The 27,726-nt window shown below is 40.2% G+C and overlaps 1 protein-coding gene across 1 annotated transcript in view; it reads right to left on the reverse strand.

The window, feature by feature from the left end:
• Positions 1-14,090: 14,090 nt before the first annotated feature.
• The window catches only part of reck (reversion-inducing-cysteine-rich protein with kazal motifs), a 102,028-nt gene continuing 88,392 nt past the window's right edge, over positions 14,091-27,726 (reverse strand). Inside the window, exons 19-21 of the mRNA XM_038723327.1 lie at positions 27,562-27,635; positions 24,381-24,536; positions 14,091-16,550 (exon numbers count right to left, since the gene is read on the reverse strand). Coding sequence (XP_038579255.1) covers positions 16,329-16,550; positions 24,381-24,536; positions 27,562-27,635 — 452 coding nt within the window. The 3' untranslated portion in view covers positions 14,091-16,328. The remainder of the gene's footprint in view (positions 16,551-24,380; positions 24,537-27,561; positions 27,636-27,726) is intronic.

The following is a 27,726-nucleotide window of genomic DNA, read 5'->3' on the forward strand; positions in this document are numbered from 1 at the left end:
TGTTGAGTGACATGGGAGTGTGATCGCTTATCAAGGTATTGTGATATTGTTTGGCCACAACTCTAGAGATCTGTTTAGAGTCCAACAGCTTGAGATCAATCCTAGAATAGGATTTATGAACCATTCAGGAAAAGGAATAATCCCTGGTTGTAGTGTTACGTAGCCTCGAGATGTCGACTAGATTTAGCTTGTGCATAGCCTTTTTTTTCCTTGTTTGCAAAGAGCAAAAAAATACACTGAACAAAATTATAAACGCAACACTTTTGTTTTTGCCCCCATTCATCATGAGCTGAACTCAAAGACTCTTCCATGTATACAAAAGGCCTATTGCTCTCAAATCTTGTTCACAAATCTAACAAAATTTGTGTTAGTGAGCACTTCCTCTTTGCCAAGATAATCCATCCACCTTAAAGGTGTGGCATATCATGATGCTGATCAGACAGCAGGGGAATTGCACAGGTGTGCCTGTGCAATTCCCCTGCTGTGCAATTCCCCTGCTGTGCAGGCATGTCGGCTGCAATAATAATGCATGCAATAATTTTGTTCAGTGTAGTTTTAGGGGCGAGAATTTAAGAAAGTCTGTTATCATTGGAGGTTGATCCAATTGGTTAAACTTTAATCCATAATTAAGGAGAGATTTAAGTTTTTGATATTCAAGAAAGCTGTTATTGCTAATTCCATATTGTGCCACTAGAGCCTGGAATGGTTTAAGTTACTGCCCTGGATGACATTCTCTAGATGTCTTATCCCTTTATCACACCACAATGAGGAATTTACCGTTTTCTTATTTTGGAGGATGTCAGGATGGTTCCAGATTGGAGTAAGTCTGCATGGGCGAATGATGAATGGCATGTTGGAAATTTTAATTTCCTTACAGAATGTTTGTTCCGATTGATCCATTTTGAGATATATTGTAGTCTGTTGGCCATGAAAGTAATGATGAAAATTTGGTAGTTCTAAAACACCACAATCTTTTGCTTTTAAAAGTTAGTTTGTCGCGGTGACAGCCCGGCTGTTGGTGAGTGTCCTGTTTCTCCTTTCCCTCGCATTCTGGTTTCTCCTGTGCCTTCTCTCTCTCTCTCTGTGTGCTCTCTCCCTCTCTGCTCCGGAGCCCGGCTGGCAACCCACACCTACACCTCGTTAACCTGCATCCCTGTTAACCTCCATTCCACTCCATCCTCGCTCGATCGCCGCAGCTCCTGACTTGGTGTCGCCGCTTTGTTCTGGCTCTTTTTTTTCCCTTTGCTTCACGTCCCAGTTACCTACTAACCCTGTGTCTGTTTCCTCCTGCCAGGTTCACTCACCTCTGCCTCCCAGTTCGGCCAGCCGGGCTTGCTTGCCAGCCTCCTCCTCTCACCGCCTCCACGACGCCCTCCGGCTTCCCCCTTTGCACCCAGCCTGGTCCCCAGTCACCGCGTCCTCTCCTCCCCGTCTGCCAGCCTGCCTCACACCTCCAGCCTAAGCACCTTCCGCTCCTCCAGCTACTCGGTCCCCCGCGTCCTCATCTGCCTCTCCCCGTCTTTCCTCCTCGTCCCCCTTTTTCCTCAATAAACCTCTTTTTCAAACCCTCAGTTTGGGTCAGTTCTGTCTCCTATCGTTACATAGTTTTTAAACTGATTTGTGGTGTTTTATTAATAAAAATTTTGAAAATTTTATAGGTTGAGTCCAGTGACTTAAACCAGATGCCTGAGGGGTGGTGGTGGGGGGGGTATCATTGAAAACAGGTAATTGATTTTGAGCAGGACCATCATTTTTATGGTGGCAGTTCTTCCCATGAGTGATATGAGCAATGTCGTCATCACACAAGGTCATCCTCTATTGATTTAAGTAGAGGTGTGTAGTTTAGCCATGACAGTTCTGACAGCCTGGAGGAAATAGTGACATCTAGATATTTATTATTCCCTGACTGTAGCTGTGTGGTAGATATAGTCATCACACATTACATGTAACACAGTGGATTTACTGAAATTAAGTAGTAGTCTGAGATGGATGAAAATGTATTTGTAAGTGTGAATTTCTCAGAAAGAGAAGTTTGTTTAGGAGGAAAGGTAATACATCATCTGCATAAAGGTTTATCTTGTGGTCACATTTTCTATTTGAATTTGTTTAATATTTTTATTTTGTCTGATTGTGGCTGCTAATGGCGACTAGCGAGGGAGAGAGTGGACAACCCTGCCTGGTGTCCCTTTGATCATTTATTCTGACAGAAACTCCTAGAGAACTATATAATGTTTTAAATCCAGTCTATGGAGGAGTTACCAAATCAAATTTATGTAAAGTAGCTAATATAAATTTACAATTTACCCTATCCAATACTTTCTCTGCATCTAAAGAAACAACTGTAGTTTCCAAGTTATAGTCTATTATATTAAGTAGTCTGCGTGTATTGTTGGTGTAGTTCCTGTCCTTAATTAAACCTTTTTGGTCAGGGTGTATTATACAAGGAGTGACCTTCTCTAGTCTTCTCTAAACTGTAATTGGTTTGCTAGGAATATGCTGGATTTATTGCCATGTTTATAGTTCTGCAAGCGTGGTCTTTGCAACTGGAATTGGAATCTTATTATCAAAAATTTAATTTAATTCAAGTTTTAATTTTCTCAGATTGTTCAACACATCTTCCTGCGGGGAGACAGTATGGGCAGTTTAATGTTTTTATATTTTTTTTATAGCTGTAATTCATGGAATCTCTCTTTCTTTTTTGTATGTATCCAGGTCTTTGAGCAATAATGTATTAGGTCTCCAATTTCTAGTTGGTGGTGACTCTTTTTTTAAATTCAGTGATAAAAACCGGCGAGTGATCGCGGATAGTGAAAGGATGAATCTGAGTCTGATGCTCAAAATTGAGCTGCTAACCATTGAATACGCCAAACATCACAAAGACCAAATTCACTCATGTATTTTTTTAGGGTGTCTGTGGATTTCCAAATACGGTGACTGCCTGCTGTATTGAAGTCCCCTCCTATTATAAGAGCTGTGTCAGAGTGAGCAGAGAGTGAGGTGAAGAAGGAATGAAAAAGGGCTGGCTTTTGACTCACAATCCACCAGTAGATCCATGGAAGAAAGCTAGTTTGATCCTTAGCATATAGGCTGTCACTATCATGCTTTCATATACATGACAGATGATTATTAGATACATTATCTGTGTTTGACTGTTTACCTAACAATTTGATCAAGCAACTGACTCAAAATAGAATTTAGAAACATCCAACTAGATTTGAAATTGAACTGAAGTATGTTACAGTTACTGCAATACAGCTGGACTTCAGCTGGACATCCTCACCAAATACTGTAGGTGTGTGGATTAGCTCTGCAAACATGGACTATGTTCTGTTTGCGCTATTGAAGTCCCATATGAGTTAAGCCAAACTCTTCTGCTAAACATTTCATGGCTTTTTAGGGCATGTGAAAAGAGTTCACTGACTCAGTCGCCCTGATTTCTTCAGGCAGGCTGTTCCAGAGCCTGGGGGCCAATTAGCAGAAAAACAACCTGCAGGTGTAATCACAACCTGCTGCATTATTTATTTAAGGAATAGCAGTTAAGGACCTGTGTCCACCAAAGTTTTCTTTCTTTGTCTTTTTTCAATTCATTGCAATGGGAGCACCGCATTTTACAACATGGTAAAAACGCCAGCAGCGTGATGAGGCGCTGAGTGTCTTTTCCGCGTTGAATGCTTTTTTCCGGTCGGAAAGGGCGGAATTGCATCACTCCTTGAGCAATAGTCTTTGAACAGGCTATTGAAATTTAAACTTTGTTCCAATATCACAGACATCTGGGGCAAGTACTAGTCTGCTCTGTGTTTGTGCGTTTTCGTGTTTGAGAGATGGAAATGTTCAATGACGTTATAAGCAATGAGTTATCTCTCTCTCTCTCTCTCTCTCTCTCTCTCTCTCTCTCTCTTTATTTATTTAATTATTTATCTCCGCTGGTAAAATGTGATCTGTATCAGATCACATTTTAATACCAGGTGTAATTGGGGCTTGAGAACCCTGTAGGTACCAAATCTGTGCTGCCCGCCGGTTCCCTATCTGCACACGTGCAAAAGTGGTCCTGTCTGTCAAAGAAGGTTACACAAACCAGAAAGGCTGACAAAGCGTTATTTGATCGTATTTAATGCAAAGGGTACCCTTCAGTGTGCATATGAGACACCCCCGGGCGCATCTGTTTGAGACTCCCTGTCTAGACTGGAAGCCCTAGCAGCTAGCAAGGTAGCTAGCTATGTTAGTGTGAAAGGTGTTGACAGCTTCCCAAAGCCCCTTACCCTAACCATGACAGGGGTGTGTGCCTAAACCACAGTTAGCGATTGTATGCATGTCGACCGGCTAACCCTACAGCTGTGCACATCGGCCTGCTAGCAGCTAGGGTTAGCCTCCTTTGTGTTGCAACTTTGTTAGATTGTTGTCATTATTAGAAATTACTGTTGAATAAGGTTTTTCATCTTGAGTTTACATACTATTACATCATAGTGAACACTTTATCTCCAGTGATTAAAAAACATTTTGTTATCTTGAATAGGCACATTTTCGTTAACCTTCTTTGACTGACAGAACCTTTCACACGTGCAGAACGGATCCGGCAGACGGTACAGATTTGGCACTGACAACCCCCACAAAACTCAGATTATAACTCGAACCCTCTTTGTTGCAGAGTGATACGGATTTGTGCAAAGGAATTCGATGTCATTGCATTGTATACGCTCATTATATCACTACTATGACCAATCAGATTGCTTGATTTGATCTACCCATTTTATAATAGTTGTTAGTATATAGGGTAACTCGCAATCTAGAAAACTCTTACATGTTTATATCCAACAAACGGAATATTTCTTGACATTATTTGCAGTGTAGAAGGTTGAAAATTTAGAGGCACAAGTTTTCCAAAGGATTATTTTTGTCAAGGTTTTCAGACAGTATGACTTTACAATTCAGTTATTCAGTTATAACTTTATTGTTTTTAAAATCCAGAATGTAAACATCCAAAAGAGTTAACAGTCCTCTGGAGACCATATATGTGTGCACCAAATGCCCTCTCAATCCATCCAGTAGTTTTTCAGATATTTCAGCCTGGAGCAAAGTGGTGGACTGATTATTCCAATACTCAACAATAGAGACACCCTGTTTAATGTATATGTGTGAAAATACTTTTCAAATGTGATGTTGAAATAGATCTCAGCTTGTATCTCTATCAAATTGTTCAGCAACAGATTAAACATTAGCTCTTTATACTCTCAAAAACATGTACAGCCAAAGACTGATACAATGGTCTTTTATATTACAGCAGCTATACCGACTGCTGAAGGCTGAGGGGAGAAGAGAAGAGAAACGATTATGAAGCGATCCTTGCCCTAAAGGACTGTGTGACACCAAGCACATGTTTTTTTTTAAATACAAGACATAAGATTATCTGCGGTCTCAGAGTTGAAATCTAATATTTATTGATAAAGCACTGGTTTGGCTGAAGGCCACACATTACATTATTTTTAACATAGTTATGGCAATGTTGGTCAGTTAGTCCGCCACTTGAAATATCTCATTAACCACTGGAGGGATTAAGATTAATTTTTGTACAATCATTCATGTAATGACTTGCTCCCACCACTTATCCTCTAGCGCCACCATCAGGCTTGCCATGAAATTTGTTACAGCCTGTCCAGATGACAAACATCAATGAATTGGTGATGAAATGAAAATTATTGACAACTATTGGATGGATTGTTGTGAAATTTAATACACACATTCAGGTTCTCCACAGGATAAATAATAACGTTGCTTATTTCTTAACCTTTTCTCTAGCGCCACCATCAGGTCAATATTTTGATTTGTCCAATACTTTGGTTTAAGACCAAATACTTGCTTGCCAAAAACTCACAATCTGTAATGTAGAGTGTGCTGCTATTAATTGCATTTCTTTACCTTGTGCTGTCACTCTCTATACACTTATGTAACATACTTTTCATCAAAATGTTATGCCAATAAAACTTAATTGACTTTAACACAGGTATTATTTTTCTTTCAGAAGAGACTAACAGCCCAAGTAGATATTAGATTCTCATATCTTTAGTGGTTAACGTTTGAATGACAAAACATTGGAAATACAAGGACAATTTAATGAACACTCAGTTTTTCTTTTGTACTTTAAATGTCAGAAAATATCTCCACTTAATGAGTACCATTTTTAGTGGAGGCACCTTACTTTCACCACTTTAATTAGTGAGCTTCACCCACTGCCTACTGAACGCTATACCCTAACTTCTGTCGTACTTTTCAGATTTGTGATGAGAATGACAGAGATTAGAGGTTTGAGATCAGAATAAATGACTAGACTGTGTGTCAGCACCAATACTCAGTGCAACTGCTCACATCCTAAATGGAATATTTGATTAAAGAAAACAAAAAGATACAAAACATTTCATCTTGAGAGTCAAACTAGAAGCCTTTGTGACAGCAGTCACAACATCCAACAGGGCAAGAAACTACATTAATGATATATGTTCTCTGTGTTCACTGACTTGGCACAACAACTAAATTCTCCTTCATATCATTGTCAAATGGGAACATCATTAGGCGCAAAGAAAATGCACTCATATACATGGACTCTGGACTCAATAACCAATACTAACAGCTGTGTTCGGCTGGTTTTAGGTCACTGGCAAATAAATCCATAAATGAAGAAAATGAAAAAGCCACAATAACAAGTAAATAATTAAGGCCAGGCTTAAACTCTGCTTGTAGAATAATGCACATTGCGTTCCCTGATTATTTTAAAACGGCTTGCGTGAACCCACTTTTAAAGAAACCTGGTTTAGATCCCTCCCTCCCACATAATTTTAGACCAATTTCAAAACTGCCTTTTATTGCAAAGATTCTAGAAAGAATTGTGTCCAAACAGCTGCTCACTGTGCTGGAAAATAACAAATTATTTGAAAAGTTTCAGTCTGGTTTTAGGAAGTACCACAGCACTGAGACTGCCCTGCTTAAAGTCACCAATGACCTTTTAATGTCTGCTGATGAAGGTATGTGCTCAGTCCTGGTACTCCTGGACCTTAGCGCTGCTTTTGACACCATTGATCACAACATCATGTTAGACAGACTGAGGCACTGGGTGGGGATCTCTGGTACTGCTCTAGAATGGTTTTCATCCTACCTGTCAAATAGGAAGTTTTGCGTGTCTGTAAACAACTATGTCTCTTCATTCTGTCCAGTTAAATATGGTGTGCCTCAGGGGTCGGTCTTAGGACCCATTTTGTTTTCCTTGTATCTGCTTCCCCTTGGACATATTATCCATAAACATGGCATTTCTTTTCATAGTTATGCTGATGACACACAAATATACTTGCCCGTCAGATCCACAGACCCTGGAATGCTGAGTTCACTTAACAACTGCCTTTGTGAAGTTAAAAAATGGATGTCAAATAATTTCCTCCAGCTGAACTCAGACAAAACAGAAATCCTGGTCATCGGGTCCCAGCAGATGGCAAATCAAATACTGCCATCTGCTGGTTCCCTAGTAAATCACATTAAGCCTGTGGCAAAGAACCTTGGTGTTTGGTTTGATAGTAATTTAAATTTCGAGCAGCACACCACAAAGCTTGTTCAATCATGTTTTTATCAACTTAGAAATATAGCAAAAATTCGATCTATGTTAACTTTTAAGGACACCGAGACCATTTTACACGCCTTCATCTCATCACGCCTGGATTATTGCAACAGCCTTTTCACCTGTTTAACCCAAAAATCTATTGATCGACTCCAGACTGTCCAGAACTCAGCTGCCAGGCTTTTAACCAGAACAAAGAAATATGACCACATTACTCCTATTTTAGCTTCATTACACTGGCTCCCAGTATGTTTTAGAATTGACTTTAAAATTCTATTGATCACTTTTAAAGCTCTTCATGGCCTCTCGCCTTGTTATATTTCTGACCTTTTAGTCCCATACGCACCAGCACGTACCTTGAGATCCTCGGGCAGAGGTCTGTTGTCTGTTCCAGAGTCTCGACTGAAAACTAAAGGGGACAAAGCGTTTGCTGTCAGGGCCCCGAGGCTCTGGAACAGCCTGCCCGAGGAAATCAGGTCGGCTGAGTCGGTGAACTCTTTTAAGTCCCTTCTTAAAACATACTTTTATAGGAGAGCTTTTCCCGATCTTATTTGACTTTTTTTTTTTTTATCCCTTTTATTTTATTGTATTTTACTAATTTTATATAAAATTTTCATGCTCTTATCTTTTTTGTATTATTCTTTACACTTGTTAAAGCACTTTGTAACTTGTTTTTGAAAAGTGCTCTACAAATAAGGATTATTATTATTATTATAAAGAAGCTAATTTCAGGGGTAAATTTCTACTCTCTTGTTAATGGGGCAATATGTAGTTTTCAGCGGCCACTAGCGGTGCGGTTTTAAGATGGCAACCAGGTGTGTGCTCATACACATTCTCGCTTGAGCATAATCCGAAACACAACTGCTTTCATACAGAGATCCCGCAATAGATGCTGACACACCGGCACGCCAGTGTGGCTTTTCACCTGACATGTTCAGGCTCTGTTACTTCAACGTTCACTGAGAGGCAGCTCAACACCAGTCCCGTACTTTTCATACAGTGCAGTGAGCCGCATATTGACACAATCGTCCCGGAAAAAAGGCAGTGAGAGCGGCTATAGACAGACATGGATACCGCTTCACACAACATGCTGGAAACTCCCACTGCAACGTTACAGTTAGATTTTTATCAGCTTGAGGTTGAACTAATCTATGCTTGTTCCATGAACGTTACATTTACAGCATTTAGCCAATGTGATAAATCGTTAGCTTGCCTGTCTGCTTTTCAGTAACTATCATTAGTAGTTGTGTCTTTCACTGGAGGCTCCGCAATGTGAACACAGCTAACTTACATTTATTGGATGATAACAAAACATTTAGTGAGCTAGACTGAATATTATAATTCAATTCAATTTTATTTATATAGCGCCAAATCACAACAACAGTTATCTCACAGCGCTTTTCATAAAAGAGCAGGTCTAGACCGTACTCTGTGATGTTATTTACAGAAGCCCAACAATGAGATAGTGTCACACTTTATAACAGTTACACAGTAAGTAACTTTCCTATAGTGGTAGAATAACATTAGTTCTTCCATTGTGTTGTTGTCCTGTGCGTTATGTTGCATTGTTGTATATTATGTGGGTCACGTTAGTTACAGTGTACCTGTGTACTGTGGATCGGTAAAACCAATAAATCTAAATTGAACGTTACGAAGCAAACAGCGGCAAGGACAAAGTCCTCATAGGCAAGTCACTCGGGCCACCATCTTGGCAACGCCTCCGGGCAGCTATTTCGGACTAACAAGACCAGGTTCCTATTTGAATGAATGGGGACAGAGCCAGAACTGCAGGTGCAGCTGGTCACCGGGACATAAAAACAACATGAATAGAATCAGCAGTAAAATCTAATAAAAATCGCTGAAAAAGTTTGACGACTTTGCCCCAAAATAAGGTTTAAAAAAGCATTTTTCCCAACCAGTTATACTTCTACTGCGCATATGTGGTAGTGGTAACGCATGTGCAGTAGAAGTATAACTGGTAACGTAAAACAGACCCTTAAGTCAGTGGAACCAGACGATTTGGCATAGCTCAACCTGTAGGGAATAAGCAGGGAGGTAGGGTCATGGGTGTCAATTACTCTGGGGACACTGGGGACATGTCCCCACTGCTTTTTGAAAGCATTTGTTAAAAATGTAAGAAATGTAAATTAACAAATGAAAATGCTTTGAGAAAGGTGCAGGCCCCAGGCCTGCCCTGCTGACACGTCTGTCACGTTCACCCTGAGAGGTAGCGAGAATCGTTCCACTTGAACAGTCTACTCACCAAAAAGAGAGTGTTGCCAGCCACCAGGTTCTTTGTGGATCACAGCGGTGAGGGAGCCTCAGACACTCAGGCGTCAGGCCCTCAACGTCTCACCCGTATTTTGGAGGGGAGGTTTGAAGTCTCAGAGTGTCAAACTCTGGCCGTACGGTTTTTCACCTGCAGCTCCGAGTGTCCGAGTCCTCTCACGCGTGTGACGAGCCGACAACGCCAAAATTGTGGTGGGAATTGCGTGTTTAAATAAACAGCTCAGGCAAACACTTGTCTTTCTGTGAATTTTATTCAATTCTTCTACAGAAGGAACTCACGGGGACACATACACATCAGAGAGTATCACCCGAGTGAGCTCCCATGTAACAGCTCATGCAGGTTTTATCTTAGTCTCAGGGTCGGAGTACTATCTCATCAAAGGAACATGGTGTCTCTCAGTGTTCCCTAGGGGACACTCAATTTGGAACTATAGGAGGACACTCCTGTCCAAAGCACATGTGGTGAACAACTTAAAGTCCTGACCCCTCTGGAAGCATCACTCACATTTACCTTCCATTGACCCCATACCCAAGAGGCAGGTGAGATTAGTTACATGGCAGTATCTTAAAGATGGAATCATGAAATTCCCGTCACAAAGGTTTATTACCACAATAAGAAAACCTGCAATGCAATGTAAAAATAGAAGAAACATCTGTGTTGTCCAAAAAAAGTTACTGAAGCTAAAAAAATAATAAGCTTCTGATTATTGCATTATATTCTGTTATATTTTTATATTCTGACTTGTCACCTGCCACCTGAATTTTGTGTTTCCCTCAATATAAATAAAGACATTTCCACCATAAATTGGTGCAGGAATACAGGAAATTAAGTGTTTAATCCTTGCTAGCTTCAGTTTTTGTAGCTAGCATAGTTTCAGTGTGCAGTCTTAACTTTGGCTAACTGTCCTAATGGCTGAGGTGAGATTATTTTGTGAAAATGACTTGTAGGCTACTTTTACTTGAGTATGAGTTGGTCACCTCTGATCACCATGAAGTCACTAAATGAATGCGAATGAGTACACTGATTCACTTGCACTGGTACACTTATCCACAGCACATACCACTCAGCTGGTTTGGTAGAATATTACAGTAGGTACACACATTATATGGAAGGATGGTGCATTGGTGAGGGGTGTCCGACTGATTATGGTGGCCCAAACTGGGCCTAAAATGCCAGGGCCAATTTTTTGTCCCAGTCAAGCCCTGTAAGTTCAGTGTTTAGTTATTGCTAACTTGTCAATAATCAAAGCGAGAAAACTACCAAAAACTTTAAAAAACGTATATTTGTATACAAATTTGGCTTGTTAGTCTGCCATCCTGGCAATTTTTCGTAAGATGCCGGAGCCGCGCTGGTTTATCTGTAATAGGCAGCATCAAGTCAGCATCGAGGCTGCCTTGGAGCAAAGTGGCATTTCGGTGTTTTCAGATGAAATGATATAATCCAATATTTACAAAAATGTGAGGGGTGTACTCACTTGTGAGATACTGTATATTAGTGCAAAAATACATTAACTTAAGATAAAAAGATGCTTTAGCAAAATGATATAATTCTTCCACCTTATGTTTGTGTTTGGAACTCCTGTACCATCCCTCTAATCTAACCGCGACACATAGCTTGATACAGTGTACAGCACAGACTGGATTTACACCTGATTGGTTTCATCATTGATCATTCACTTCAGGTGCTAATCTGAGAAAGTGTGTGTTAATGTAACATCCAGCTTGTTTTTGTATCTCAGTGGGTTAAAGATTAATGAATTGGTTCTCGGGCACATTTTGACTTTATTCAACTTATATTTACTTATTTGATTTTATTTATTATTATTTTATTTACTTGTTTTTTAAAAAGTTTGTCAGCTTCACACAGAAAAACACATTGTTGGTTGTGGTATTGCTTTTTTTTAATATTTCATGAAATATGCATCCTGCTGACTTTCTTCCAATTCTTTTTAAAAATTCATGGTGCTTTTACAGAGTCAAACATAGTGATGATGCAAAGAGGAACACACAATGAGCCAACACCATAGACAATTTGGTAAGAACAAATGAAACATGATATAACTGAAAAACACAGGATGAGTGACAACAGCCCTATGTGTTATCATCATAAAAACCATGTCAGCTGATTGGACAGACTCCTCTGGCCTGCCTGAGGGTTTACATGCTCAGGACAGCCGAATTGTTACATCCAGAATAATGCATTTACATCACATGGAAAGACAGGATAAATGAGCTCCCTGATAAAAATACTGTTCCGCTCAGCTTCCAGAAGGCTGCTAAGGAAATTTGTGGATTAACTTCCATTCTGAGAGTGAGGTGAGAAAATCGATATCAGTCTCGTGTTGGTGTATTAAATATGGAGCTGGAATCAAGGCGCAGCTTAGTTTAGCACTAAGACTGGACGTAGTGGGAAACAGCTAGTCTGGCTCTGTCCAAAGTTCAAAAACACACCTACCAACACCTCTTAAGCTCACTGATTGACTTTAACATTCTTGTCGTGTATAGATGAATAAAATAAACCAGATATTGGGTGTTAATTAATCAATTTTCTCAAATAAAAGTCGTTAGTCAAATAATGGCTGAAATGTGGTCATCACAAACAAATAAAGGCCGGTCCCAAATACAGGCTGGGGGGGCAAGGGTGGATAAACTCCCAGTGCCTGTTGTATAATTGTGCATGTATAATGTACATTTCCATCGCTTTAATTTAATAAATTCAACTGTTATTTTCAACACTTTGTTGTTCTGGATTGCTCATCTAAAGTGATATTGTCCTGTTTCAGTCACTGAACTTCCAGGGTTAAAGCTAACAATGTCTACCAGCTCTGCACTATACAGACAGTAAATCTGTATCAATCTTCTCATCTCTTGCTCAGACAAAAATGATTAAGGGCTTTTCTTATTATTTTGGGCTATTTAGACTTTTAGCTAAGAAAGAATTCACCCGGATACAGAAAAGTTTAGTCTTTACAATTTCTGCTAAGTTTGAAGGTGTGATCTTTCTTTTTTTAAAGTGACATAAAATCAAATGAAACACTGAAGAAAAAATCTACCGTAACAGTAACCGAATTCATGTTGGCTCCAGAAGACATCAACATAACAATAACTATATTCATAATAATAATAATAATAATAATACAAATAATAATAGACGGAGGAGCCATGGTGAGCAATCCCTGCTACAGAGCTGCCTAGCACAGTAATACTGTTAGAGACGAGGACATGTTGTGCTGTACAGGCAGACAAACACATAGAGACAGGACACACTATAATACATTCTGGAGTAAAAACACTTCATAATTGTCATCATGCAATAAAGGACAACATGTATTTGTTTAAAAAACATGGCACATAGGTGATCATTATCAGATACATATCAAATATAGACATTTCTTAACAAATATAATTATTGCAATTTCATTATTACTTCATATAAGACACTATATGCGAGGCATACTGTGGAAATCTTCTTTACCCAACGTGGATTGTGGGTAGTGACAAGCTGATTGTCCTTTGTTATTAAATGGCTTCTAGTTCATATGTACAGACAGGAAGCATCCCTTTAAATGCTTTTCAGAGCTACTGGCCTCACATAAAGGGAGTGGTGATCCAGGCTTTTCTGCTGTTTTATCAGAATGGACCATTCACCTGCTGCTGGGACATCCTGGTAGCACTTTATTAGAAGTTGTTTATAAGATACCCCAGTAAAGTATTTCCCTAAAGGCTTATGCAGACTACACGATTTTCATCGTCGGCTGATGGCCGTGCTGTTCACTCTACACAACTTGCCGTCTTGTGACAGGAGTCCTGAAGTCGTTGTGGCGTTCACACAACGTGACTGATCGGTGACAGGAGGTCACACACTACATGAGCTGACAGTGACTCTGTCACCCGACGCAGGTCTTCAAACCCATGTGAAACGGGAAATGACGCGAACCTACACACGAAACAGCTGTTGTTTGTTATTACAAAGATACCAATTAAAAAGTCAAAGAATCTGGGTGAAAGGATGGATTAGCACATGCAGGTAGCAGGGATTGTCTAGAGCTACAGAGAGAGCTGGAGGTGAGTAAAAAGCGTTTTGCTGTGAAAAAGTAGCTGCCTGCTGTCATTGGCTGGATGTGGATGTCGGCCGACTCTGCCAGATATTTGGCATGCTAGATATCAGGCGATGTGTCAGAAATGTGTCGGGGAGCCGTTTTGATGCGTCATTGAGTAGTTCACACATAACGACTGGCAACCGCCGTGGTTATGACGGTCGCCGAGCGGCAAATTGGGCTAAAAATCGTGTAGTGTGAACTAGACTTAACACTCACAACACAAGCACACATTCGTTGAGGTCAGTGTGATGCCTTTGCTGCAGATTCTAATCCTGTTTGAAACAAAGACGGTATAATATTCCAACAAGGTATGAAGAAAAATGGTTTATACAGGCATTACCATGTTTACACTTGATCACAGGGAGTACTACTCAGTCTGTGAAAACTGTTTTACTGGCTCTAAGAAAATAACGCTGATGATGTCAAGATATTTTCCTAATTTCCTTTCCCTATTTTCTATCTTGTTAATCATCTTATGGTCAGATTTATCTTGTGACCCTTTAGGAGGTGCCAACCCGAGGATGGGAACCACTGGTCTTAAACCACTATTTTCTGACTATTTAAAGACTACACTAAATTAGTTGACCAGTAATCAAAACATTTTAATCATTGTTAGTTGAAGCCCTGGTTGTGAAAGGAGCTGCAAAGTAGGAAATCCATCTAGACAGTGATGTTATGTTTTGGAAAATGCTCAGCAGAAATGTACAGAAAAGCACACATGACTTTTAGTTATCAGGCTACGGTGCAGAATAACAGTGGTATGGTCTTTAAACTGTTCTTTTGTCATAGAATTAATTATACAGTTCCACCATTAAGTGTTTCTATCTTTAAAGTTTCTGTAACACATTATTCACATTGTGAACAATACGTCATGTTCTGATATTTGTTTTCATGCACTTGGAACGTGCTCATAATATATTAATGATACTTAATGAACACACCTCACATAAAGTGTTACCAGGACTGTTTTGGAGAAAAGCTTCATGTTATCAGTAAAACTGACATATACTCAATATCTAAGATTGATTTAGATCCCAGATCACCATTTCAGCTCTGATCTGCTTCACTACACTGCAGTGTGAAACACACAGAACTTGGGCTCCCTTAATACTTTTTGATTGACTTTTGGGCACTTTATTTGGTCAGTAGTTACAACCAACTTTGGAGGCTAGATTAGTTTCATATGAGCTGGCTCAGTCCATGAGCATGGCACTAACACTGCTGAGGTTAGAGGTTCAAACACTAGGTCCATATATACCTCACATGTATATACATCATGCGCTCTGGTGCAAGCTGTGCATTCTCATTTACTGGAGGCTTGAAAAGTATCACTTCAATGCTGATGAGATTACACCTAATACGTGAGGCGTTTTTGGACTTAACAGTTCTGCGGAGCTCCCCTGACAACTGCATTACCTTCCAGGGTTTTTTTTCTGCTTGGATTCGCACTGCCAATAGGAATGAGTGATGTAAGTGGCTGGCGGTTGGTATGGCAACGTCCCTTCTGTGTGACTTCACTGTCGGTCCATTTGTCCTGTTTTGTAAAATTTTTCAAGCCTACTTTTCATGATCGTGTTATGCATCCATGCTATGATACGATATGAGCTTACGGCTACATTTTACACTTTTAAGGTTTTAAAAAAGGCGGTTGCTGGCGCTGCATCGGCTCATGTGTTTGACCAATCAACATATACTTTTGTCTGGACCAATGACCGTACACTTACATCACTCAAGGCTCTTATTGTGCTGGGAGAGTACCTACTCTGAAGTAGCGTCTCAAAACGGCGTTCTAAGAACTACAATCGATCCCAGTTCTTGCAGTGCGGACACAATAAACAGGGGGGTGGGTGTCCTTTGACTGTTGTTGGAACTATGAATAAAAGCTCCTCTGGTCCAAAGTGTGGATTTAGTGACACCACTCTTTGTGCGTGTGAAAGTGTGTGTGGCCGAGGGAATTTTAGGTAATTTGTCAGACAGATGTACTGCCACAAAGAGATGTTTTGTCCTCGTTTGTCTCCGAAATCCACACACGCACACGCCCGCACACACACACGCGCGCGCACACACACACACACACACACACACACACACACACACACACACTTCACTGAATAACACTGTTCATACAAAAGCTTTCCATAATAATAGCTTTTCCACCGCCTTGATTGTTTGACGCGCAGGTGAGTCAATAGGAATGATTGTCGGAAGACATCACCTCTGCTTCTTCCTGCTCCACGAACACACTCACCTCATGACACCTGCGTCCTCACATGGGGGGAGGGGGGTTACTTTGGAAAACTCAAGAGTTAGTGAGGGAGGGGCTGGGCGGAGATAATAAGCACTTAGAGCTGGTGGAGGACAGGGGCTGCGGTGATGAGGAGGCCTAGGAGGAGGCACAGGTCAGGGGGCAGAAATGAAAGCAGAGCGCACCCGGACGAGTGGATGGAGGAGGTCTTGATCTCGGAGGTGAGGAAGGCGGAGAGGGGGACGTGAGAGACCAGAGTTGGGCTGGCATAGTTGATGAGGGAATCGATCTTCTCTGCCTCCTTACTGCAGGCTTCGATCTGGAAAATACAAGAGCACGCTCAACATTTGGATTTCCAAACTCCATCTGAGTCAGCACAGGACCACTGCCAGCCTGTCTCTGTTTATTAGGGCCCGAGCACGACCGTGTGAGGTCCCTATTGAATTTGCTAAAATTATTTTATTTTTTTTACGTGCTTGATAACTCTCCCACCCCGCAGACATCTACACAACAATACCGATTTATATTCATAGCGGCAAGTGCTATGTAGCTCCACATAGGGGACACAGGAAGTGACATATAACACCTTCATGCGGCGTCAGAACCGCGTAGCAAATTCACAGCCGCACCGGCAGAGCTCCAGAATGTGCAACTCCGCCGGCTCACACCCGGACGCGCTACAAGTGCGAGGGCCCGCCCAACGCTGCTTGCAGCTTTAATTGATCTTGTTATTCATTTTTTAAATTCACCTTGGTTTTATATTTTCATTACAAACTGGATGTCCGCAAATAAACTAAAATATAGCCTTGGAAAACAGATCAAACTAATCTGACGATTTCAATACCTTTCATATTCAGGCATGCACACAGCTGGGAGCAAAGCAATCCAAGCCCACTGAAACCAATATGCTATGTTTATCTGGATAAGGATAGACTCATTACTGCAGGCATAAATTCAACAAATGCACACTGGATGTCATGGACACTAAATACAGTATGTCTAGTTATGTTTGCTTCATTTCCTTTGTCAAGACATTTTTTCAATGAGACACTTTGGATGGGAACTGAGAGATACAGCCAGGAAGACGTGGATGTTCATTTCAAGTCAATCATTTCTAATGCTCTTTAAAGTATATTTATACTTAACATCCACATATAAAATAATTTTCTTCTGTTAAAATACTGTTGCTATGAGGTCACAGGGTTTCTCTGACTGTTCACCAGGACAGAAGGACCTTCGTCTAAAATAAGACAGGACCACTAATATCTGTACATTCCTCCTACAAGCCAAGGTGATTTCACAATGTCCTCAGAAATGACACGACTGATACAGCCCTTCTTGGAGATACATTCCCCCTGTATGGATGTTGTGGACTTTCTGCCTTTCTAATGTTGTTCTGCTATAAGTGATGCTTTTAGATGCTGATTTTTTGAGAGGAGGTGCTACTGCATGTTACTCTGAAAGGTGCCAAATAAAAAAAAATTTTTCATGAGGGCTGATCGGATGCAGTTGGTTGAGATCTCTGATCACTTGTATTTTTGCTTTGTTTGAGGTGTTATAGAAGCATAACTTTGAAACTGACTGGACAGACTTTGACTGTACAACTATTCTAACTATTGTCTTTTCATTTAAGAAATTGTCTTGATGTTGGAATCGATATTGAGATTTTTTTCTGATAGCGGGAAGGAATTTTTATGATTTCTTCTTTCAAACTAATTTTCAGTTTATTGCTGTTTTATTCTCTCTCTTCACTCCCTTTTTTCCCACCCTTTAGTTCTTCCACAATGCAGTATCAGTCTATCAGCAGCTTTTTGTATGAAGCATGTTCAGTGCTTTTGGGCATGAACTGATTCTGGTCTAAGATTAGATAAGATTGCTAGCAGCAGCAGCAGTTAAACACCAGCCTGAAGACTCTCCAGATAGAGTGCAGCTGTACTTCAGTGTTTCTAACCCACTTATTAGGTGACACACATAAACCTCTTCCTTTTAGATGACTGGAGGGTACAATATGGGCCAAAATATTCTACTTTTTATGTCATTTACAATTATAATAAATTATGGGATCACTTCTCTAAGGCCATAGATATGGCATACACTAAAGAGCTTGAATAAAAACTGAGTGACGCTGTTAGTAGAGGATCCTGATGGAGCATTGCAAACCTTTGTAAAATTGATGCTGACGGCTGACTTTTGGAGAATATTCAAATCATGTTGAGTATTTTACAGCCTTGCACAAGGATGAACTGTCGGAAATTGCAAAGACCAATTTTAAATTATTAAAGGTAATATTGTACTATATTGTACTATATTGTACTATAATGCAATAATAATAATATAATATTAAAGCTGCGCACAGTGGCTGGAAGGCCCTGAATTGTCGTGCGTTTTGGACCAGTCACGAAGGACTTAAATGTCACTTGGTGGCGCTAGACAACACCCGCTAATTATATGTTGTGCAGCAGTAGGTGAAGTGTGGACCACGCTGTGAAAATGCCATGTAAATCAAATCAGAAATTGCTTTCTTCCTGTAACCAGTCGGTGGCGCTATGACGCTGAGTGAATATTTGCATGTAGATTTGTTGAGGGCTGGACTGTTATCAACCATGTAAAGTTTGGTACAGATCTGAGCATGTAGTCTGAAGTGATAATAACTTCCTGTTTTAAGGCGAACCGTCGATCTTTGACGCCACGGACACGCCCATTGACAAAAACTCACAGATAGCACAACATCATCAATGCCTTTTCAATGCACAGTAGAAAAGTTGATCCGATTAATTCCCTAGGAGGAGTTTGTTAAAGTACGGACCTTGTAAAAGGCCATAAATGGGTTGTAATCACACATTCAAATCAAAATGACTGACTTCCTGTCAGATTTCAGGTATGGCTCTAAGAGGTTTTTTTGTGCGTCTGGGGATGATACATTTACCACGAAAGTTTCGTGCATCTTGGTGATTCAGTGCGCGGGGGCTGCATTGTTGAAGGGACACTTCCTGTTGCCAGCAGGTGGAGCTATGACATTGAGTGTTTGTTGGAATATGGATGTGTTCAGGGTGGGACTCTCATCCTACATGTAAAGTGTGGTGCAGATGTGAGCATGTACACTGAAGTTATAACAACTTCCTGTTTCATGGCTAATCATCGAATTTGGACGCCACGCCACAGAAACGCCCATTGAAGAAAACTCACAGATAGCACAACTTTTCATCGTTAATGCCTTTAGAAGACACAGCAGAAAATAGAAGTCGATCCGATTAATTCTGTAGGACGAGTTCATTAAAGTACACATCCTGTTAAATGGCATTTTCAATTCAAAATGGAGTTTAGGGTATGGGTTCTTGAGGATTTTTTGTGTGTCTTGGTATGATACATGTTCCCCAAAAATTTTGTGCATGTAGGTTGAACTAGGCGCGGGGGCTAATTTTTTCCAACTTTGTAGGTGGCGCTATGGAGCCATTTTGCCACACCCATGTGCAGAACCCATAAAATACGTTATTTTTCGCCACGCCTGACATGTGTGCAAAGTTTGGTGAGTTTTCGGGGACATTTAGGCCGTCAAAAGTGCGATTCATTTGGGAAAAAGAAGAAAGAAAGAAAGAATAATCATTACAATTTCAATAGGGTCCTAATAATGCCATTACATTTTACAGAATTGCTACTGCAATTTCGTGATGTATTCAAGAGTTTTTTAGGCTCAGCAAAAAAAGGAATATATCAGGTTTGGTGAAGATTATATAGGATCAGAGGTGCACAAGGTGCAAAAAAACACAAAAGCAACATATTTAGTGATGTGCAACTAGTGACCTACATAGAGAGCTCAGCTCTCCTGAAGGGGACATTAGCTCCCCAGAAAGCCTCATTTGAGAAGTTTATGGGGAGCTGTAGGACCACTGGTGCCACTGGTTTATTTCTGTGTACCTTTCTAATTTCCTGTATATTTAGGTTCCTAAAATAAATAATGGGCTAATAGTAAGGTGTGTTTATTCTGACATAACAATCTATGATAAATGTAGGCACAATACTGTTACTGATGAGGCCGTTAATGCCTGGGGGTGTATGTTCATAATTGTAATTGGACGCAACCTGGCAGTCTGGTCTGTTTAACAAAGTAAAATTGCCTATCCACTGTGCGTTGCCATTGTCAATGTTACTCGGTGGAGAGCGATAAAAAAAACATTGCAACGGTCAATCATCTCTCTCTTTCTTTGTTGTCCCAGGCTAAATATTCATGGAATACATGGCACATACAGTGGGTACGGAAAGACCCCTTTAAATTTTTCACTCTTTGCAGCCATTTTCCAAAAATCTAAAAAGTTCATTTTATTTCTCAGTAATGTACACTCAGCACCCCATCTTGACAGAAAAAAACAGAAATGTAGAAATTTTTGCAAATTTATTAAAAAAGAAAAACTGAAATATCACATGGTCATAAGTATTCAGACGCTTTGCTCAGTATTTAGTAGAAGCACCCTTTTGATCTAATACAGCCATGAGTCGTTTTGGGAAAGATGCAACAAGTTTTTCACATCTGGATTTGGGTATCCTCTGCCATTCCTCCTTGCAGATCCTCTCCAGTTCTGTCAGGTTGGATGGTAAACGTTGGTGGACAGCCATTTTCAGGTCTCTCCAGAGATGCTCAATTGGGTTTAAGTCAGGGCTCTGGCTGGGCCATTCAAGAACAGCCACGGAGTTGTTGTGAAGCCACTCCTTCGTTATTTTAGCGGTGTGCTTAGGGTCATTGTCTTGTTGGAAGGTAAACCTTCGGCCCAGTCTGAGGTCCAGAGCACTCTGGAAAAGGTTTTCGTCCAGGATATCCCTGTACTTGGCCGCATTCATCTTTCCCTCGATTGCAACCAGTCGTCCTGTCCCTTCAGCTGAAAAACACCCCCACAGCATGATGCTGCCACCACCATGCTTCACTGTTGAGACTGTATTGGGCAGGTGATGAGCAGTGCCTGGTTTTCTCCACACATACCGCTTAGAATTAAGGCCAAAAAGTTCTATCTTGGTCTCATCAGACCAGAGGATCTTATTTATCACCATCTTGGAGTCCTTCAGGTGTTTTTTAGCAAACTCCATGCAGGCTTTCATGTGTCTTGCACTGAGGAGAGGCTTCCGTCGGGCCACTCTGCCATAAAGCCCCGACTGGTGGATTGCTGCAGTGATGGTTGACTTACTACAACTTTCTCCCTTCTCCCGACTGCATCTCTGGAGCTCAGCCACAGTGACCTTTGGGTTCTTCTTTACCTCTCTCACCAAGGCTCTTCTCCCCCGATAGCTCAGTTTGGCCGGACGGCCAGCTCTAGGAAGGGTTCTGGTCGTCCCAAACGTCTTCCATTTGAGGATTATGGAGGCCACTGTGCTCTTAGGAACCTTAAGTGCAGCAGAAATTTTTTTGTAACCTTGGCCAGATCTGTGCCTTGCCACAACTCTGTCTCTGAGCTCTTCAGGCAGTTCCTTTGACCTCATGATTCTCATTTGCTCTGACATGCACTGTGAGCTGTAAGGTCTTATATAGACAGGTGTATGGCTTTCCTAATCAAGTCCAATCAGTATAATCAAACACAGCTGGACTCAAATGAAGGTGTAGAACCATCTCAAGGATGATCAGAAGAAATAGACAGCACCTGAGTTAAATATGAGTGTCACGGCAAAGGGTCTGAATACTTATGACCATGTGATATTTCAGTTTTTCTTTTTTAATAAATTTGCAAAAATTTCTACATTTCTGTTTTTTTCTGTCAAGATGGGGTGCTGAGTGTACATTACTGAGAAATAAAATGAACTTTTTTGATTTTTGGAAAATGGCTGCAATGAAACAAAGAGTGAAAAATTTAAAGGGGTCTGAATACTTTCCGTACCCACTGTAGGTGGGTGCTTCATGTATGTGTACAGTACCCTCCCACCCCTGAATAAAGAAGAACAAAAAGCCACGATGAAATACGAACAATGCCTACACAGATAGATGTCAGTACTAGAAAAAAATAATCCACAAAAGTAATGGGGCTCCTGTACCTTCATGAGTTCGTGAGTTATATTCAAAGTCTTTTTAACTCACAACTAGTCACACGATGACACTACTGGTAAAATGTTTCAGTTTGTTAAGCCCAGGGGACACCTGTGTACTAAGTATGATTTATTTTAGCAGGGGTAATACTTACTTTTCTATACAGTCCCAAAGACCACTATTCAATATATGTTTTTAAATTTGATAAAAAATGGACGACACTGCTGCCACAATCACACTAATTAAATAGGTCATTGATGCTTTGGTGCATTATGGGTATTTTGGAATATTGACAATGATGAGCAGTACTTACTTTAACTACTCGCATACTTCTCTCTGATTTCTCCTCTGTTAGAGGTAACTAGATATCAGTCATACATAGACATTTTGCAAATTAGAATGTATAACAAGATAATGCAAGTGGAAAACGGTAAAGTGAGACCTTGAAGGAGACAGATGCGTCCTCCCCCTCAGTTTACCAGTGTACACATTGTGCATGAATATTTATATCCAGAAGGAGTGAGGTGGGTAATTAGCAGAGTTAAACTCTGCTGTGTCTGGGAGTTTCTTGAGCCTGTGTGTTTATGATGTCTGTGTAAAAAGAAATGGGACATGAAAGAGCTCCTGTTGTCAGGCAAAAACTGTGCAACCTGGAAAGTTAACTTCTTCTGTTATTATGGAAAATAGTTAAAATTAATGAATATTTATGATTAAGATGTATTTATCAATTCACACAGTAGAGTTTAGTGATATTTTCAAGAGGCTTAAGGCTTTGGCTCTCCCTCCACCAACACTTTAATGTTGCATGTAGTATGCATATGCAATGAAGGTTACAACTGCAATTGATCATAGCTGCGAACACCATCTTGTCTTATAAAATCAGTTATAAATCTCTCTCTGATATTAGTATAAAAGTGTTTTCAAAACTTGTAAGAATTTTTTTACTTTGCCATAATACTGGGTTGGAAAAAAATACATTTAGATAGTCAGTGATCCTACCTTTAGGCCACAGTCACATTATTATGCAACTGACATCCTCAATCTGATACAATTTGAAATTTGGTAGGGAGTAAATGGATATGAACATGTTTTAGCCTTGATCACGGTCACCAGTGTTGCTCCCGCCCCGCTCGTTAGTCCGTGTGTGTGTGTATATATGCTTGCTCTTGTCTTCAGTCTGGGTCACGTCCTGTGTGTATGTGCATCTAATGTTGAGTGTTCCTGCCTGTTCCTTCGTTTTTCCTGTTCTGGATTATTTCCCTGTGGTTTTGGATCGTTCCTTGTTTCTGGATTACCTTGGTTTAGACTTTGCCTCAAGCTCCTTGTAAGAATGTTTCAGTTTAGTTTTGAGTTAATAAATCTCCTTTTGAACTGCATCCTCCTCTCGCCTCGCCTTTGTCTGCATTTGGGTCCTTACCTCAGTCTGCACTCAGCACCCCGACCCGTGACAGGTGTTTTTCAATATTGTTCTTACTGTCAACAAATCCCATGAAAAGAACCAAACCAACAACATGTTAATCTCATGTACTCTCTGACTTCATCTATCCTGTCTGGTTTCATTTTCTTTTTAAAGGTTCAGTAATTTCCTACACAGCTGGACACTAGTTTCAGACGTGGCCCATCCAGGAGGAAAGGGTTCATCTGTTGGACTATTTTCAGCAGTGGATGAATCCACATGTGGTGCTCTAGTGAATATCAGGGGCAGCAGGACGGTGTATGAGGGACTGAGTCAGAATAAACTACAGTGCGTGTGTTCATGGTGATGAAGGAACATGTGACCCAGGTCAGCAGTGAGGCCCACTGATGGGTTTAACAGTTTCTGGACAACAGTGGAGCTCTACGGCTCAGACTGGCTGTGCTCAGGCTGTGATACCAGTGTTTCCCACATATAGACCGAACTTGAGTGAGCCGCTCAGGTATATTTGGCGGATCATTTTAGCATATTACAGAGAGAGAGAGAGAATGAAGTAGAATTAAAATTAGTGAAATAAGTGACTAGAAATAGAAAATATATCCCGCTAACACTAATGTTTAACACACTGCACTGAAAAGCTGAAAAATTTCATGAAAGATATGAATGTGCAATTAAATGGCCAAGTGACTGAGTTAACTGTGTGTGTGTGTGTGTGTGTGTGTGTGTATTACCTGCAGTGGTGTTGGCTGCTGGTCCACTGGAGCGATGAGGACCACCAGCTCGTGGTCGATGCTCAGGTAGCCAAAGACGTCGCACTGTGGCACTGAGACATGAAGCCGTAGGATCTGCAGGATGTCACGTACCGTCACCGGCTGGTTCTTATTCAGCTGCTCGCAGAGGTCAAAGGTCAAAAAGAAGGCGGGCCATCAGATACGGTTAAATTACTGTTGCTGTCCAACTCTCAAGCGAAACTTGAGTAAGGTTAAGTCAGTAAAGACATAATGCATGATGAGTGCATTTCAATCAAGCATAAACACAATAACCGTCTTCAGAACAAACATCTAACCTACAGGTAAAGGCTTGATCAATTATTGTGTCAACTACTGTTAGCCAATAAAAACAAACAAGGAATATTATAAATTACTTTTAAATATCAGTGATCTTTTATTGTATAGACATTTCCAAAAACATTTTTGAACACTGTTCAGAAAGAGAAATCAGACATTTTGAGGAAAAGCTGTAATGCTGTGAGAAAAAAAAGTCACTTGAAAAAAGTCTTAAAAAAGTAATATATTTAGATCTCATGTCTGCATCACAAATGAGAAAAAAGTCACAATGTTTTGAGAATTCAATCAAAATATTTTGAGTGATCAGACTCGTAAAATAACAACGTAAACCTTTTTCATAATATGACTTTTTAATGCAAGCCTTTCGTGTAGCTGCATCATTATTTGGCTCAGAAAGGTCTGTGTTGCTTTTTGAGTAATTTCTTTAATTTAAATGAAAAATGTCATTCAAACCAAACAAACTCAAAATGGCTTTTATTTTTTTTCAACCTCTGAGCTGACCTGATAAAGGATACAGGAGCCTCCATGTAAGAATCAAAAGGTGTGTGTAGTTAAAATATTTTAATGAAACATTTATCTCCTCAGACTGCTCGGGCTTTGATGCGTTTGAACTACTTTTGATATTTGGAGGTTGAAATTTCACTGAGCAGCGAGCATGACTAACTCTCCATAGTGGTTAGACACTAACTAGCCTGGCTCCAGACTCTAAATCTCTGAAAGCCCCATCTCTGAGGTTTTCCGTGGTAAAAAGGCTTCAAATCTAGAAGCAAGTAGTTGCTGTGAAACACGGCAAAAAACAACAAGGCAATGAATCGAGTGATTTTAACGACTTTCCCTTTTCCTCCACTCTCACTGCTGTGGTGCTGCAGTAATTTGTCTCCATCTCTGGTGCTGTTTCTACTTTGATTTGAATGTGGAGCCTATGGTTTTGTTGGAAATGTGGAAATTGGAACAATTTTTGTATTTTATGTGAATATTATGATTTCAGTATGTGTTTGTAGTTTCATCTTGTGTTCATTTAAGAAGAGCTGCTATAGGGAACCTATATGCCTGATTGTGTAAGCAGCATGTAAAAATGCTCCATTACAAGTGTCTATTCAACATTCTCACTTAAAGGTACTTGTTCAGAAGTAAAATGTCTACTGGGACTGATATATTATCATATCTGACATTACAGACTGTGTGACGGCCCCTCTGCTGTTCATATGCTTTCTGTCTCAGACCTGAAAGGCAGGATAATTAGCAGCATGGGACACATCTGAACCCGGTTTGCCCAGTGCATATAAGCCAGAGCAGCAGTCAGTCTTGGTTGGACCTCCTCATCTCACAGCTTGTTTTGTTGTTTGGTTCTTGTCTGCTTTTCACAACATCCATGCAGCACATTTTCACCCATCCACTCTCTATACTACTGACTTTACGGATTCTTCCCACTCATTGGTTTTGCTTATTTTCATATCAATAAATCATTTTGTTATTTCGTTTACTCGTGTGTCTTCTGTTTTTGTTACAGTCCAAGAGCCGGGCTGTGACAATTGTTAATACAGCTGCTCGCGGTGGAGCTAGTTTTAACTGATTTGTAGACAGTTAGTTTTGTCCAGTGGCTCCCAGCGTAAGGGGCCAGCTCTCTGAGAGGTTGTGAGATGAGGAAACGAGAAAAAAATAAGTTCTGCAACACATCTTTTGGGCTTTTCTCTAATCTTTACTTTTTGCAGGAGATATTAAAATATTATAATTTCCTTGTTGGGTCTCAACTATGTCAAGGTGTTAAAAAAAAGTTGTGTCGGACTGATTTAATCTTTAACACTGCACTGTATTCTATTAACATAGTTGTAGTGAAGTAGAATATTTCCCTCTGAAAGGTGTGGAGTTGAGCTATAAAGAAGGAAGAAATGGATATACTTGAGTAAATGTATTTAGTTACTTTCTACCCCTGGGCAACTTATCAAATGGACTCCTTTAGTTATGTCCCTTTCCAAGTAATGCCTGGAGAAAGCCTTAATTTGAACGCTGACATAATTTTGACTATTTAGTTAGCATTTTGTCACTTCTGCTCAACACTTAATAGTTTCCATTTGTACTGATCACCTGCAGAGAATATCTAATATATTGGTTATAATAGAACGTAGATATAGATAGATCTGTCAACATCTTGTGTGTGGAATACTGCCAGGCTACATTTAGTCAAGTCGAGACAGGACTAAGCCATTTTAAAAGGGGCTGCATTTCCTCCCCTATAGCAGACTTACCTCGGAAGTTAACAGAGTACATGATTTTATGAGGAAAGAAAGAAAAAACATTAAAATTATTTTAAGAAGGGTACACAGTGAAACACTGCTGCTGAAATTGTAGTAACACTAAGAGCACTGTGTTCTTTTGTGTAGGATATTTATTCAGTCCGCTGGTAGCTTCTTTAGGGCACTTGGACTTGGATTTATAGCTCTCCCAAGTGGCTAATACTAGTAATTACATCTAATACCACCAGCAGTTTCCAAACAGAGAACACTATCTCACCTCAGTTTAATCTAAATCTGCTTTTAGGTTACTCAAATCAGCTTTCTTTATTGTCAGTTTTCAAAAACATATTGTAGAATAATAATAGGTTTGACTATAGCTCCCAACATAGTTTTTTGTTGTTGTTTGTTGTTGAGCATTATGGTGCTGAAATAGTTCTTTGGGATTGTATCTGCATACAATTAAAACCTTACAACAACACTGATGATAGACTACAGCACTTCTGATATTCTCTTATATAACACTATACTATTTATGAATTTATGAAAGTACACAGTGAATAAGTGGCAGCTTTATGACATAAATGGCCCAGCACAACTGTGCCCATTCATACCAGAGAGAAAATGTTCATCTGCTCTTTGTTCCAGAGGATCTGCAGCATGCTGGCACATATGGGACAACAGGCTCCTGGAAAGAGGTCAGAGGTCATGGATTTGTAATTTCAATACAACCGCCAGAAACGCTATGTACATGTCAAAAGGAAAGACCAATCATGTGA

Source organism: Micropterus salmoides, unplaced genomic scaffold (genome assembly GCF_014851395.1).
Source record: "Micropterus salmoides isolate LMB-PRFRI ecotype aquatic unplaced genomic scaffold, ASM1485139v1 Ms_hic_scaffold_1, whole genome shotgun sequence".
Classification (NCBI taxonomy): Eukaryota; Metazoa; Chordata; class Actinopteri; order Centrarchiformes; family Centrarchidae; genus Micropterus; species Micropterus salmoides.